Source organism: Patagioenas fasciata, chromosome 2 (assembly GCF_037038585.1).
Source record: "Patagioenas fasciata isolate bPatFas1 chromosome 2, bPatFas1.hap1, whole genome shotgun sequence".
Taxonomy (NCBI): Eukaryota; Metazoa; Chordata; class Aves; order Columbiformes; family Columbidae; genus Patagioenas; species Patagioenas fasciata.
In genome coordinates this window covers 76943451-76956938 of record NC_092521.1, presented here as the reverse complement: position 1 = coordinate 76956938, position 13488 = coordinate 76943451, and the positions used below count along the sequence as shown (strand labels likewise).

Genomic DNA, 13488 nt, shown 5'->3' with positions numbered 1-13488 from the left:
AAGGGGGTTGTGGAAAGTTGGGAAGCATGGCTGAAGTGAGGAGAGTACAGGAACAAGCAGGACCAGAGAAAAAGGACCTGAACAAGTGGGGTAGGGCATAAAGAGACTGTGAAGAGCAGGAAAACTCTGAAGAGAAAGAAGAAAATAGTGGGAATAGGAGACTACCATCAGACATACATAGATCATAGGAAGGAAATACAAGAGAAGACTTCTAATCTTTTTCCTTCCATTTCCAGGGAAGGGAGGGAGAGCTCAGGAGGGCAGAAATTATTTCCTTTAGCATCTTACTGTTCTACTCTATGGCTATCAACTGACTTCTAGATAATCTGTTTTCATATCTTTTAGGCATTATTGGTAGCCTAAAGTGCTATCAGTTCCTACCTTTCTTCCAAAGAAAATCTGGCCCCTGTGCTTGTCCTCCTCCGTTCCCTGGGGACATCAAACATTTGACCATGCAGTCAGAAACATCATGGCTCACAGTTCAGAAAGGTGCTTAAGCTCCCTGAAGTGAATTTCAAACCCACCCACATCTAGTTATTCTGGTTTAATTTTTCTTGACCCTTCATACACCTGTACTCTTGTTTTTACTAGAAAATGAATTTCATTCAGCATATGGTTAAAATTAACTTTTCTGAAGACTGAACCAAATGGTTCTGGACACTTCGGTTCTTACCGAAATTACTCGTATTAGTTTTCCTTCCTGCAAATAGCCAGCGTGTTCTTTTTGCCCTTCTCTCTTTTTCAATGCATTTACAAGGACTTCTATTTCTAGTTCAGTGTCACTTGATGGCAGTAAGTTATGCTGCTGCCTTAGCCTGTCTGTGGGGTGTGTTGTTCCTTTATGCTTGTCCTCAGACACATGCCTGTGTTTCCCCCATTTCTAAGCCTCCTTTTGGATTCTGAAACACTCACAGACATCTGGATGCAGCTGCAATGGCCTCTTGCTAGGCTGTCTGACCTTCACCCACATCAGAATCCTCTGACATTTAATAATGTCTCTTTTGTTAAGCACCAGCGTCCTTCATTCCTTTCTCCCTCACATTATCTTCATCAGAAGCCCCAGCACCAGCTGAGTTTCTGATGCTGCCCCTTGTTTTTTGTTTTTTTTTTTCAGGAAAATGCATCACATCATTTCACAACCAGCTCAATGCAAATCCTCTGTCAACTCTCATTGACTCAGGCAGTTGCCCTACCCCTCATCCTCATTCAGAGTTGAATCTAAACCAATGTGGATGACAACATTGTCTCCTCACCTCCACAAATCCTTCCAGTATCACCAGGTTTCTCTGTGCTGTGATTTAATGAGGTACCAGGATTGGTGAGGTACAGCCCATCCCTAGTGACTAGGGGAACATCACTGCAGTTCTCCTCCTTCAGTGCCTCTCAGTGTGATCCACAGTAATCCTGTGGTGAGTCCTTTTCTGCATCTGTGATGCTGAAAGGAATAGCTGCAGCTAAAATTTTGTACTGAGCACAACCCAGTTTCCTCTCAGTGAAATGCTTGTGAGCCCAGGGTGTCCCTTCAGCTTTCACAGAATATTATCCTTCAAGGTGCAGCCCCTGTATATAAAAGAAATGTCCCCTGTTTATAAAAGAAAATATTAAACCATGGTTACTGCTTAAATAAGAAATGCCATGTGGTTTTGCATTATGTATGTTGTTACATAATATTTCCATTGATCATATGACACAAATCTCTGCATTGCAACAACTCAAGGTTGCATCTGCTTCAGCACCCAGTCTCAGGCGGCAGCTGTGTGGGGAGTTTTCCCTCTCACCCCATGTACTGGTGGCTCTGGGGAGCCCTGAGCTGGATGTGGCTGCTGGCACACTGTGTCACACGGCAGCTGATGGACTGAGCTGCTGTGGATTTGCCGGTCTGTTTCTGAACCCGCTGGCAGTGTTGGCCTCCAGTGCAGCCTGTGACAGTGACTGCCATGGATTAATCGCGTTTCCTGGGGAGAAAGGCTTGTGTTCTGTAGTTTGAAAGCAGCTGCCACGGATCTTCACTGCGGGCTGGTACTTCCAGAGAGAAAAGAAGGTATGTCCCTTTTCACCTTCTCAGTGCTACTGAAAAGATTGCTATGTGATTTAATGGGAAGAAAATGTAATTTAGGAAAGGCTAATATTACTAATGAAAATCTCTCAAATTGGACTTGTATCCTATCAGAGAAATATACATTGTGATGTATCATTTAAAAATAGTCAGCAGTATGTATTAACCGTCTCTCTCCTGATGGGATTTTAATTTATTTTGCTTTTTCCCATCTGTGTTTTCCTTCTTTACATGCTGCTAATGGACCTTCATCTTTCCCGTGGGGAGGTCTTCAGAGAATTCTGCTTGTGACTATTACTTTTCATGATACCATCTATATGTAAAGTATGAATCCAGTTGTTATCTGGGTGATACAGCTCTCACAACACATTTTTTCTGGGAGAAGAATGCAAAGGTCTGGAAGTTTCTTGTACTTTGAGTACCCCAGTGTGAAACCCGGAGGACTCCACTTTCCTGGAGTTCCATTAACATCAGAAGGTTAGCTGGTGTGCAAGAGGACGATCAGGTCATATATTTAGAGAACAGCAGTCATCCGAAATACTGAAATGGCTTGTGTGCTGTAACTCTAACACCATAACTAAGCAAAAAGGAAAACAAAATTTAAAGTACAAATTTACTACTGTTCTTTGAAGGAGCTGTGGAGTATCTAAGCTCCCTGTGTGGTATAATTTATTCTTTGTAGTATGCAAGAGAGAAAAGCCAAGAACCCATTTTGAACACCATTATTTCATTCTGGAATTCTTTGGCGTGCTTATTTTTCATTTGTTTGACTTCATTTTAGGAATTGTAAATAAATAACATTGACAAAGTTACTTACAATACAGGGAAACAGCTTATACATCAGGACAAAATCTTAAGGTAACCTTCCCAACACAAAAGTGTGGTAGAACTAATATATAGATTTAGTGCTACTTTTTAGATGTGCCTCTGAGGAAACGGTGAAATAGAGAGTTTTGATTGCTAATATCCTTAAAAAAACGCTATTCGAAGGATAATCCTAATAATCCAAAAAAAAGAAAATCAGAAGAATGGGAGGGGTACAAGGATCAGGCAGTCACTTGAATCCAAAGTTCTGTCTTGTGTAGATCTTTGAAATTGCGTCTCTACTTCAATACCTCACCCTGCTGATGACTTCAGATGTGTCTTTTACCAATGGATGAATAGTCTAAGGAAATAATAACAATGTAATGTTGAAAAGCAATACTACACCCTACTACTAGGAACACCCCTTTAAAAAAAAAAAAAAAAGTTTTGTCTAAATGAATTGTTCATCTACATGAACGTGTCTCTTAAGGTGAAAAGAAAAGACCTCCTATGCTTAATACTGTTTTGTGTAACTTAAAAAGGAGTTTGGTACTCAGCTATAGTAGTACTCCTCACAGTAGCACACCCTGTCGACACTGGCAATAAAAATAACAGTTGCAGAAAGAGTGAACTTTCAACTTTGTGACTCCGAGATTTGCAAAGTTAAAGGCAGTAAGTTACGTAACTCTTATTTGTAGAAACCTGATCCTTGCACGCACTCATTACATTTCATGAGTCGGCACTTTTGGGATCTCATTCAGGGGTAACAATCTGCGGTGAGGTCTTGCAACTCGTCTCTGCTGTCTCACACTCTTGCTCTGCTACAGGTATGTGTGGTGGATGGTGGTTTTTTTGTTGTTGTCTGGTTTGATTTCGTTTTTTGTTTGTTTGTTTTTAAACTAGTGCGTACTGAGGTCTGACATTGACATGTTTGGGGGACTTTCACTTTACCTTCATGCTTTTTTGAAGAGTGCATGCTCATTCAAATGCCACCAGGGTTCTACCCTTTTCCCAAATTGTTTGAGATGATAATTCAGAATTATTTTATTTTCCCTTTGAGGTGAGGAAGACCTCTCAGGAGGAGGACTCAGGAGAGTCTGTTGAAAGAGCCACAGAACACTTAGTATGAAACACATTCTACAGCAAATGTAGAAACACTGGCACATTTTGGCTACATTAAAAGCTTGAGAGTCTACATGGCTTATAAAACACACAAGCCAACGCTACTGCTTACAGGCTTGTATCTGGAGATTATTTCATCAGCTGCTGTATCTGCATCTTTAAATATTTCATGTTTTACATTTTACTTTGCATTTTATCAGATAATGTGAAATGTTTGCAATTAAAAACTTCAAGGACGTACTGACTGGTAAGGGGATTGTGTTTGTGTTTCTGGAGTTCTGAAATATATGTTTATTTAATATTCAAGTGCTGGGTTTTGTTCTATTTTCTGTTTGTTTTTTTTTTTTTTTTCATCAAAGGAAAGTTTGTGAATGGAAAATCGGTTATCGGCTCTTTATCATTATATATTTAAACTGGTTTTTTGTCTTGTATGTTCATCTAATAATTCATTTTTACCTGGTAGACTTGTTTTAAATTACAAGTCCTATATGTTTGACTACAACATGTGAAAACAAAACAAAACAAAAACTAACCAAAATGAAAATGAAAACAAAAAAAGCCGCCACACACATAAAAAACCCAAAAAAACTCATATGGGTAGGTATGGCTTATTAAAAAAAAAAAAAAAAACCCACAACGTAGAGGATTAGTATTATATAAATGTGTTCCTAAAGTTAATATAGCTTTGAAATAAGCTACAGCTTATCTTGAATTGGTCTGTGAAAATGAAATCTCACAGGAGGTTCAACAGTAGCCCTGCTAACACTGCTGGGGATCTGCTGAATTTTACAGTCCAGAACATCTTGGTCCCTGGAAGTCTGTGCAAATCCCCTGGCTGCAGGATTATTTGCTTGTTTGTTTTCCTAAAGGTGTCCCTTTAGTGCCACAACTATTGAAGTCCCACTAGTTCAGGAGCTGTTCAGCAACCCCGTTTCTTTCTGTGAGCATTTGGCATAGTCAAGATTTAATGTCCTTATTTCTATACTAGTGAAGGTTTCCTAGACAGTGCAAGCAATTTATCTGAAGAGAGTTTACATAAAGATTTATCTAAATTCTCTCCACATTCTTTAATAATTTGGAGATGCTCTATGCATATTCAAATAAGTTACTTGGATCATTCTGCAGCAATAAGAAGTCAGTTCACCCAGTTGGTTAACTTACAGTCCATGGCATAAAAATTTTAACTTGATATCAAGGAGCTACATGTATCTGTGTTAGATTCAGCTGGTATTTTTTGACCTTTGTGAATTACTTGTTTATTTTCATTTAAGTAATACTTTGTAAAACATTAACCGTACCCTACTGTTACCTTGTTCATAAAACATTTAACTCAATAAATTTTTCCTTATACTCAGATTTTCATTTTTCCTATCTTGGAGTTCAGATGTATTCTTTATTAAATATTAAATAAATATAATTTTCTACTCTGGCTTTCGCTGGTGTATTTTTCTTGGCACCTTCCTTAAGTATTCTCCTTCAAAAATCTGTAACATCCGAGGGTAAAGCTGGTTTAGAAAAAAGATATCTTGACACTCAAAAAGTCTATTATGAAACATTTTAAATCTTTGCAGGAAAATATCACATTTAATCTAAGTGTGATTATTTGTTTCTACACAGTAGCATTTTTTTTTTCTTCAGAATGCAGAGTCCTACATTAAGTCTTTACATTCTATACTAAAGAAAACTATGCATTCCTGGCAAAGGCCGGGCCCAAAAAATTCTAGTGAATGGAACCAAATACAACTGGTGGCTGGTCACAAGCAGTGTGTCCCAGGGCTCAGTAGTGAGGTCAGTCCTGTTTAATCTCTTTATCAATGATCTGGATGATCCGGATTGAGTGCACCCTTAGTAAGTTTGCAGACAACACCAAATTGGGTGTGACTTTTGATCTGCTGGAGGGTAGGAAGGCCATACAGATGGATGTGGACCGGCTGGATCATTGGGTTGAGGCCAATTGTATGAGGTTCAACAGGCCAAGTGCCGGGTCCTGCACCTGGGTCACAACAACCCCAGGTAGTGCTACAGGCTCAGAGAAGAGTGGCTGGAAAGCTGCCTGGCAGAGGGGGATCTGGGGATGTTGACTAACAGCCGGTTGAATATGAGCCAGCAGTGTGCCCCAGTGGCCAAAAATGCCAACAGCATCCTGGCTTGTATCAGAAACAGTGTGGCCAGCAGAACTAGAGAAGTGATTGTGCCACTGTACTCAACACCGGTGAGGCCACACCTTGAATACTGCGTTCAGTTTTGGGTCCCTCATCACAAGAACAACATTCAAATACTAGAGAGAGTACAGAGGAGGGTGATGAAGCTGGTGAGGGGCCTGGAGCACAAGTCTGATGAGGAGCAGCTGAGGGAGCTGGGGCTCTTTAGCCTGGAGAAAAGGCGGCTGAGGGGAGACCTTTTTGCTCTCTATAACTACCTGAAAGGAGGTTGTAGCATGGAGGGTGTTGGTCTCTTCTTCCAAGCAGCAAGTGATGGGACAAGAGGAAATGGCCTCATGTTGTGACAGGGGAGGTTTAGAATGGATATTAGGAAAAAAATTATTCACAGAAAGGGTTGTCAGGCATGGGAACAGGCTGCTCAAGGAACTGGTGGAGTCACCATTCCTGGAGGTGTTTAATAGGCATTTAGATGGGGTTCTTCGGGACATGGTTTAGTACTGGAGTTGTTATAGTTAGACTCGACAATCTTGAGGGTCTCTTCCAACTGAAATGAATCTATGATTCTGTATGATGAAGAGTGAAAGAACTGGCTTCATCATTATTTAAATAATTTGTGGTGACTCCCAGCTAGTTGGTCATAGCTTTATTTTTACTGTATTTCTTACTGTAGGGCAGGGAAATCCTGGTTATGTACCAGGTCCCCATTGAAGAGTTCATAACATAAGAAACTCTAACAAGATTATTATTTATGAAAAGTCACCCAGGGGGCTTATGGACTTCTTCATTTTAGTTCTAACAGTAATCAGCATGTTCACAACACTACTGTAGTGATTCAAAAATTCAACAGTCTATGATACCTCTGTATTTGGATCTTTTTCATTATGGTATGCTGGAAAATTCTCAACTGAATGGTTTTTGTCCTTTAGTCTCACACATGGCGAACGAATCGAGGCCCTGTCCATGTGATATTGGAGACAGGTTTGACTACGGAGGCCGTGGGCAAGAAGTGCAAGTTGGGCACATCAAGGCGTATGTTTGCAAACCACCTGCCAGCACGGAAAAAGCTGTGATTGTGATTCATGATATATTTGGATGGGAACTTCCAAACACCAGATACATAGCTGATATGCTGACAACTAATGGATACATGTAAGAAATTCTACTGTTTTCCAAACATATTTTTTTAAGAAAGATTGTTGAACCAATTATTTACTTTTATATATATATATATATATATATATAAACCATACAAGCGGGAATAATTTAATAGGCTTCACTTACAGATTTCTCTAAAGTGGTTCCTGTTTGTTAAAACAGTGTCAGAAGTCTAACATAGATGAGTAGTCCTATCGTAACAAGATAATAGACAAGTACAAAAGAAAAGAGGGAAGATATAGAAAAATCTTATCCTGTATTGTTCATTGGGTTATTGAAGTGCCTCCATAGCCCGAAGCAGCCAGCTTCCCTCTCCTATTGTAGGGTCTCTGTAACTTTGCTGGCACAGTAAAAATTCCAGAGAAGATAAAGTGATTCCTTGAAGGTACCATGTAGGAGGTTGTGTCAAGGAAAGAATCAAGTTCTCAAATATATGAAAAACAATTAAATATTTTCTTTACTATGTTACTGGGCTAGCATTCCTTCTCACCAAAAGCATCTACCATGTAAACTGTAGGGCTGTTTGGTTTTTTTTTTTTTTTTAACCAGTGCGAAACTGCTAATGGTTTTTAATTGTGGTTAACAAGTTGTCAAATTAAATGATGGATTTTAACAGGGCAAAATATATCTGGAAGTTATGCTAAGTCTCCTTATTAGACACAGAAAAAGAATAAGGGTGGCTTGTACAGTGCTTTGATGTAGATTGAGTTCTGTGCATATTCAACAGATAAAATTTGTTGTATAGTGCAGATGGACTTCCCTTTAACCCGTTCTCAGTATGATTTAATACGCATAAAATGTTTTTGTTTTTCTTGCAGAGCCATCTGTCCAGATTTTTTTGCAGGCCAAGAAGCTTGGAAACCTTCTAATGACTGGGCAACTTTCAAGGATTGGCTGAAAACTCGAGAGGCCAGCAAAATAGACAAGTACAACTGCTGTTCCTTGTCCAGAGACTGGTCATCCTTCTGTAGCCTGAGTTTTTACCTCAGGAAAGATGTAAAAATTGATCCTAAGTTATTAATGGATCAAATACAGTTGGGTATTCACAGAAATTCCATGCAGTCCCTGTGTTAAGCTCATGGTTATGTGAGAGGTGCTTTTTGGAGAAAAGCAGAACTTTGAACAAGAATAAATGACCACTGTTTCCCTGCACAGAGAGTAGAAATGAGGTTAATGAGTCAAAAGAAAAGAACGGGCAAAGGCTAGAAGATTCAACTCACTCCTTCCACTTCAGTTTGATTCAGTTCCTGCAAGCAGGCACAACCTCCAGGGGTTTTAGCAAGGTTGCAAATGTAGCCATCAAACACTGTTTAGCTGTGGCAAATTAGTCCTACTCCCTATCAGATTTCAGCTAGTTCAAAGCATACTACATTTTCATTCTGCTCACTATATTTTTCCCCATTATTATCTGACATGTAACTTCATTGTATTATGTTACTGCTGATTTTGAAACACTTTCAAATTTGCTTCCACATTTGCATAAAGCATTGCTCTTCCCTATGAGGGACGGTTTACCTATAGACACATTTGTGAGAATGTGATGTTCTTCACTGCTCACGTGTCTCAAACTTCAATTTATGTTAGCCTTTAAGACAGCTACTCCCATTTATAAAGTTACTTGGGCTGGTCTTTATAAATCCCCTTGGGTTCTGGTAACAGTGATCTTGGAAGACTGATCTTGTCCTCTGGATTTTCCTTTATATTTTAAAGTTAAATAATAATAAATAAGAGTTGTGGGTTGACCCCAGCCAGCAGCCAACACACATGCATCTTCTCACTTGCTCCCCCAAGAGGGACAGAGAAGAGAGAGAACAGGAGGAACAAAAGCAAGAAAACTCGTGGACGGAGATTAACACAGTTTAACAAGCGAAGGCAAGAGAAAAAAAAAAAAAGAGTGAAGCAAGTGCAGTCACTCATCACTTCCCACAAGCAGAACAATGTCCAGCCAGTCTCTGGGAAGCAGCAAGGGAGGAACAGGAGGCCAGGGGAACGGAGCTGGAGTCTTAATTCGCTTTCATTTACATGTCTCAGGGAAGTTGATGTTGTCCTGAAGTATCTGAGGGAACAATGTGGTGCAAAGGAGACCGGTGTCATTGGGTTTTGCTGGGGTGGAGCAGCAGTACAACATCTGATGCTGAAAAATCCTCATATGAAGACTGGAGTGTCCCTCTATGGTGAGTCTAAAATGCCCATTACGACGTGAGCAGATGGGACCAGGCAGGAACTTATTCTATAGAAGTATTACTGTGACAAAACTCAGTGAGACATCTTGGGGAAGAAGGAGGTGGTTTTGTTATACAAACTCTTCAAGCAATTTGATATTACACACTCACATTATTGCACTGAAATAACCATAGCCAGTAACATCTATGTGATCATTTGGCACTGTCAGGATCACTTCAGTGCAACATAGCACAGAAGGGACAATTGCCAAGGTCTCACTGTAAGTCAGATTCCTCTTGGCTCGTGATATAAAATGATTTCTGGACATAACTTTTATGTCTTTTAGGAGCCACCAGTAACTATGAGGTGAATCTTTGCCTCAGTGTCTTGTTCAGCCTGCACAAGTCTTAGGACGGGTTCCTGCCCACTCTCTGCTTTTCATTGTTTGGAGAACCTGTCTGTACCCTATGGCCCTGTTTAACCTGCAGGAAAAGAGGTGGCAGCATTGACACACTGTAGCCTTTCTTCTCCCCTGCTGTTAGAGTGCAAGGACTTTTGCCAATGAGTCACCAGAGTTGGGGTCTGCGCAGACCACAGAGCTTCAGGTCATGACATAAACCCCTTATTTTTCAACGTTACTGCTGGCAGGGCTCCCTCATCACTAGTATGAACCATTTTTTAACTCTCTGTTTCAAACATCGCACTCTTCCATTCTTAATGCATTTATGTGATCTTTAATATTTTTGTCATAAATCTCTGTACTTATGTATAACCCAAATCAAGTTATATTCATTTGAGGTGAAAGGAGGTTGAAGGTATTTTCCCAGAAAGACTATGGGGACTGTTTTGCTGCACGATTTGCGGATCAGTTGAGTCAATTCATCAATGCTATAATACTTGCTATATTTTCACTATTCTGTTGTAAGAATTCCAATAATGAAAAGAGTGGCCAGAGCAGTAGCTACTTCATTTTCTTGAGATTTAAATTCAAACATATTTGAATAGTCAAAATTACAACAGAAATTTGTTCTGAGTTTGTATAAGTGTAAATATATGCACAGAGAAATCCTAGACAGGTATCTGAAATGATGAATATTTACAGTTACCTGAAAAATGGCCATATCGGGCTAGATGTAGCAGCTCTGAAGTGTCCGTCTTTCACAGGACCCTGATTCTGACAGTGGTCAGAAGGAGACAGCCAAAGAGAAATGACAATGGGGCAAACGTATAAAGATCATTGTCTGACTTTTCGGACAGAGCTGGTCTTTCTATCTTTAGTGACATCCCAAAACACAGGAAGTTTTCATAACAAAAGGGACTTCTAAGCAAAATGTGTTTAATTTTATTACAAGACGATCAGCTCTAACTGATCAGAATGTTTTTTATCTTGACTGTATAGATTTAGTAGTGATTTAACTGCCTTAAGTAGCACGACGCCTTTCATACCTTTCTTGCTTCCCTAGGAGTGATCAGGTACTTTGAGGACAGGTCCAATTTGCTTCACCCCACCTTTTTCATTTTTGCTGAAAAGGATGACTATATACCGTTGGAAGAGGTGAGTTTCCCATCAGAAATGTTTGAAGGTTTTTATTCTTTTCATGCTTGTTTTGTAATTTGGTATTTAGTTAAGATAAACTAAAATATTAGTTTGCACTTTGCTTCCTCTTTCACCAAGCTTTACAACAAAGTTACTCAAATTTATGTTGTTTATCCCTGAAGCAAAAGTATTTACAGTGACACCAAAAAATGTTGTTTTTTTGTTTCTGTTGAAAAAGACGGATGATTTATATATGGGAGCTCCAAGGAGAAAAGTGTCAAGAATCCATAATGGCAGTCAAAGGAAGACTTCAGCCAGGTTTAACACAGGACAGACTCTTTAATCATATTGACGTTACAAAAAAACGACTTAAAAACCCCACCTGTACCAGTGGAATCAGTAATTTCAGGAGACTGAAAAAATCCTATGACTACCCTTTTCCTTCCCCACTGTTCTGCAGAGCTTCTCCTTCCTGGTATGCTTGTCAACACGTCTTGGGGAGCATGGGCGGAGAATGCCTGGATAAAAACAACCATCTACCAAAGGGATCACAGAAGGAGGCACACTTTCACTGAGTGTTGTTTACCTTAATTGTCCTGCCAAAAATATCACCAGCTTGGAAGGGCTGTTTCTGTATCTGTGCCTCTCCTCCCTCAATTTCAAATTAATTCAAATTTTTAATTAATACAACATCTTACCCTATTTTTTTGTGAAGTCTGTCAACAGTAACTTGTGCAGTGCTGTCCTTCTCATGACACTGAGAAGTGCTTTTAGCTTTATCAGGTATCATTACAGTATCCCAAGTACCTATCTTTTTTTGCAGTTTTATACAACAGCATTCTGTTATTTTACTGGAAGAAAGAAGTCCCAGCTGAAAAAAGAAAGTCGAATAACAGGAATGCATTTGTGTATAAAATTAGTAGAAGAGAAAATTATGTCAAGGACATACTGTATCTCCCAGACAGTAAAAAGCCAGGACTGTAAATATAAAACACTTTAACTATGTACTCAGCCAACATAGAACATTCTGTGTTACAGGTCACCCTACTGGAACAGAAGCTTAAACAAAACTGCAAAGTTGATTATGGAGTTAAAATCTACCCTGGACAGACTCATGGGTTTGTACATCGCAAAAGAGAAGATATCAATCCTCAAGATAAGCCTTTCATTGAAGAAGCAAGAAAGGATATGATCAACTGGCTGAATAAATACCTTTAGCAGAAAGAAAAGCCCATAAAAGAAGCCAAGTGTTGTGGGAAATCAGAAAATAATAAAGACCCTATTGATTGAAAAGTTCTTAAAGAATCAAAATAGTTTGTAGAACTCTTTTGCAATCACATTACATATTAGCAGATATTTTCTAAGTAGATGCTTAGAAATGTCTTTTCAAATGCTGAAAGCCATATATGTAAAAAGTATTTTTAAATTTCATCTTGTTTATCTTAATGTAAAAAGGATATTTGAATTTAATATTGTGATAATCTCAAGTACGATAATTTCTAACATAGAATCTGAAAGTTTCACTTTTTTATATTAATGTCAATATGATAAAAAATCATTGGAACTCTCCCCACACCTCAGAAATGCTCTCATAAAGATCTCTGAGATGTTCAGATTTGAGGAAAATACAGTTCTGGTTTGGAAGGCTGAGACATTTTCTTGGAAACAGAATATCCTAATCAGAATTCATAAAACCAGCCCAACATAATGCTAGAAAGAGGGAAGGGAAGCAGGACGATGAGAAGAAATGTATGCAGACTGTAAAGGGACCCTTCCCTCATTTTTGATGCATTTACAAGGACTTCTATTCCTAGTTCAGTGTCACTTGATGGCAGTAAGTTCTGCTGCTACCTTAGCCTGTCTGTGGGGTGTGTTGTTCCTTTATGCTTGTCCTCAGACACATGCCTGTGTTTCCCGCATTTCTAAGCCTCCTTTTGGATTCTGAAACACTCACAGACATCTGGATGCAGCTGCAATGGCCTCTTGCTAGGCTGTCTGACCTTCACCCACATCAGAATCCTCTGACATTTAATAATGTCTCTTTTGTTAAGCACCAGCGTCCTTCATTCCTTTCTCCCTCACATTATCTTCATCAGAAGCCCCAGCACCAGCTGAGTTTCTGATGCTGCCCCTTGTTTTTTGTTTTTTTTTTTCAGGAAAATGCATCACATCATTTCACAACCAGCTCAATGCAAATCCTCTGTCAACTCTCATTGACTCAGGCAGTTGCCCTACCCCTCATCCTCATTCAGAGTTGAATCTAAACCAATGTGGATGACAACATTGTCTCCTCACCTCCACAAATCCTTCCAGTATCACCAGGTTTCTCTGTGCTGTGATTTAATGAGGTACCAGGATTGGTGAGGTACAGCCCATCCCTAGTGACTAGGGGAACATCACTGCAGTTCTCCTCCTTCAGTGCCTCTCAGTGTGATCCACAGTAATCCTGTGGTGAGTCCTTTTCTGCATCTGTGATGCTGAAAGGAATA

The 13488-nt window shown here is 39.4% G+C and overlaps 1 protein-coding gene across 3 annotated transcripts; it reads left to right on the top strand.

The window, feature by feature from the left end:
- Positions 1 to 1731: 1731 nt before the first annotated feature.
- On the top strand, positions 1732 to 12292 carry LOC136098301 (carboxymethylenebutenolidase homolog). Of its 3 annotated transcripts, none has more exons than XM_071804459.1 (6): positions 1732 to 2041; positions 7071 to 7293; positions 8118 to 8333; positions 9331 to 9473; positions 10926 to 11017; positions 12038 to 12292. In XM_071804459.1, exons 2-6 carry the CDS (start codon positions 7079 to 7081, stop codon positions 12215 to 12217), a joined length of 846 nt encoding a protein of 281 aa, XP_071660560.1. In that variant the 5' UTR covers positions 1732 to 2041; positions 7071 to 7078; the 3' UTR covers positions 12218 to 12292. The 3 variants fall into 3 exon arrangements, with proteins under 3 accessions (XP_071660560.1, XP_065687649.1, XP_071660559.1); XM_065831577.2 differs by lacking the exon at positions 1732 to 2041 and adding an exon at positions 3550 to 3687 and having other exon boundaries at positions 8118 to 8225; XM_071804458.1 differs by lacking the exon at positions 1732 to 2041 and adding an exon at positions 3550 to 3687.
- The last annotated feature ends 1196 nt before the right edge of the window (positions 12293 to 13488 follow it).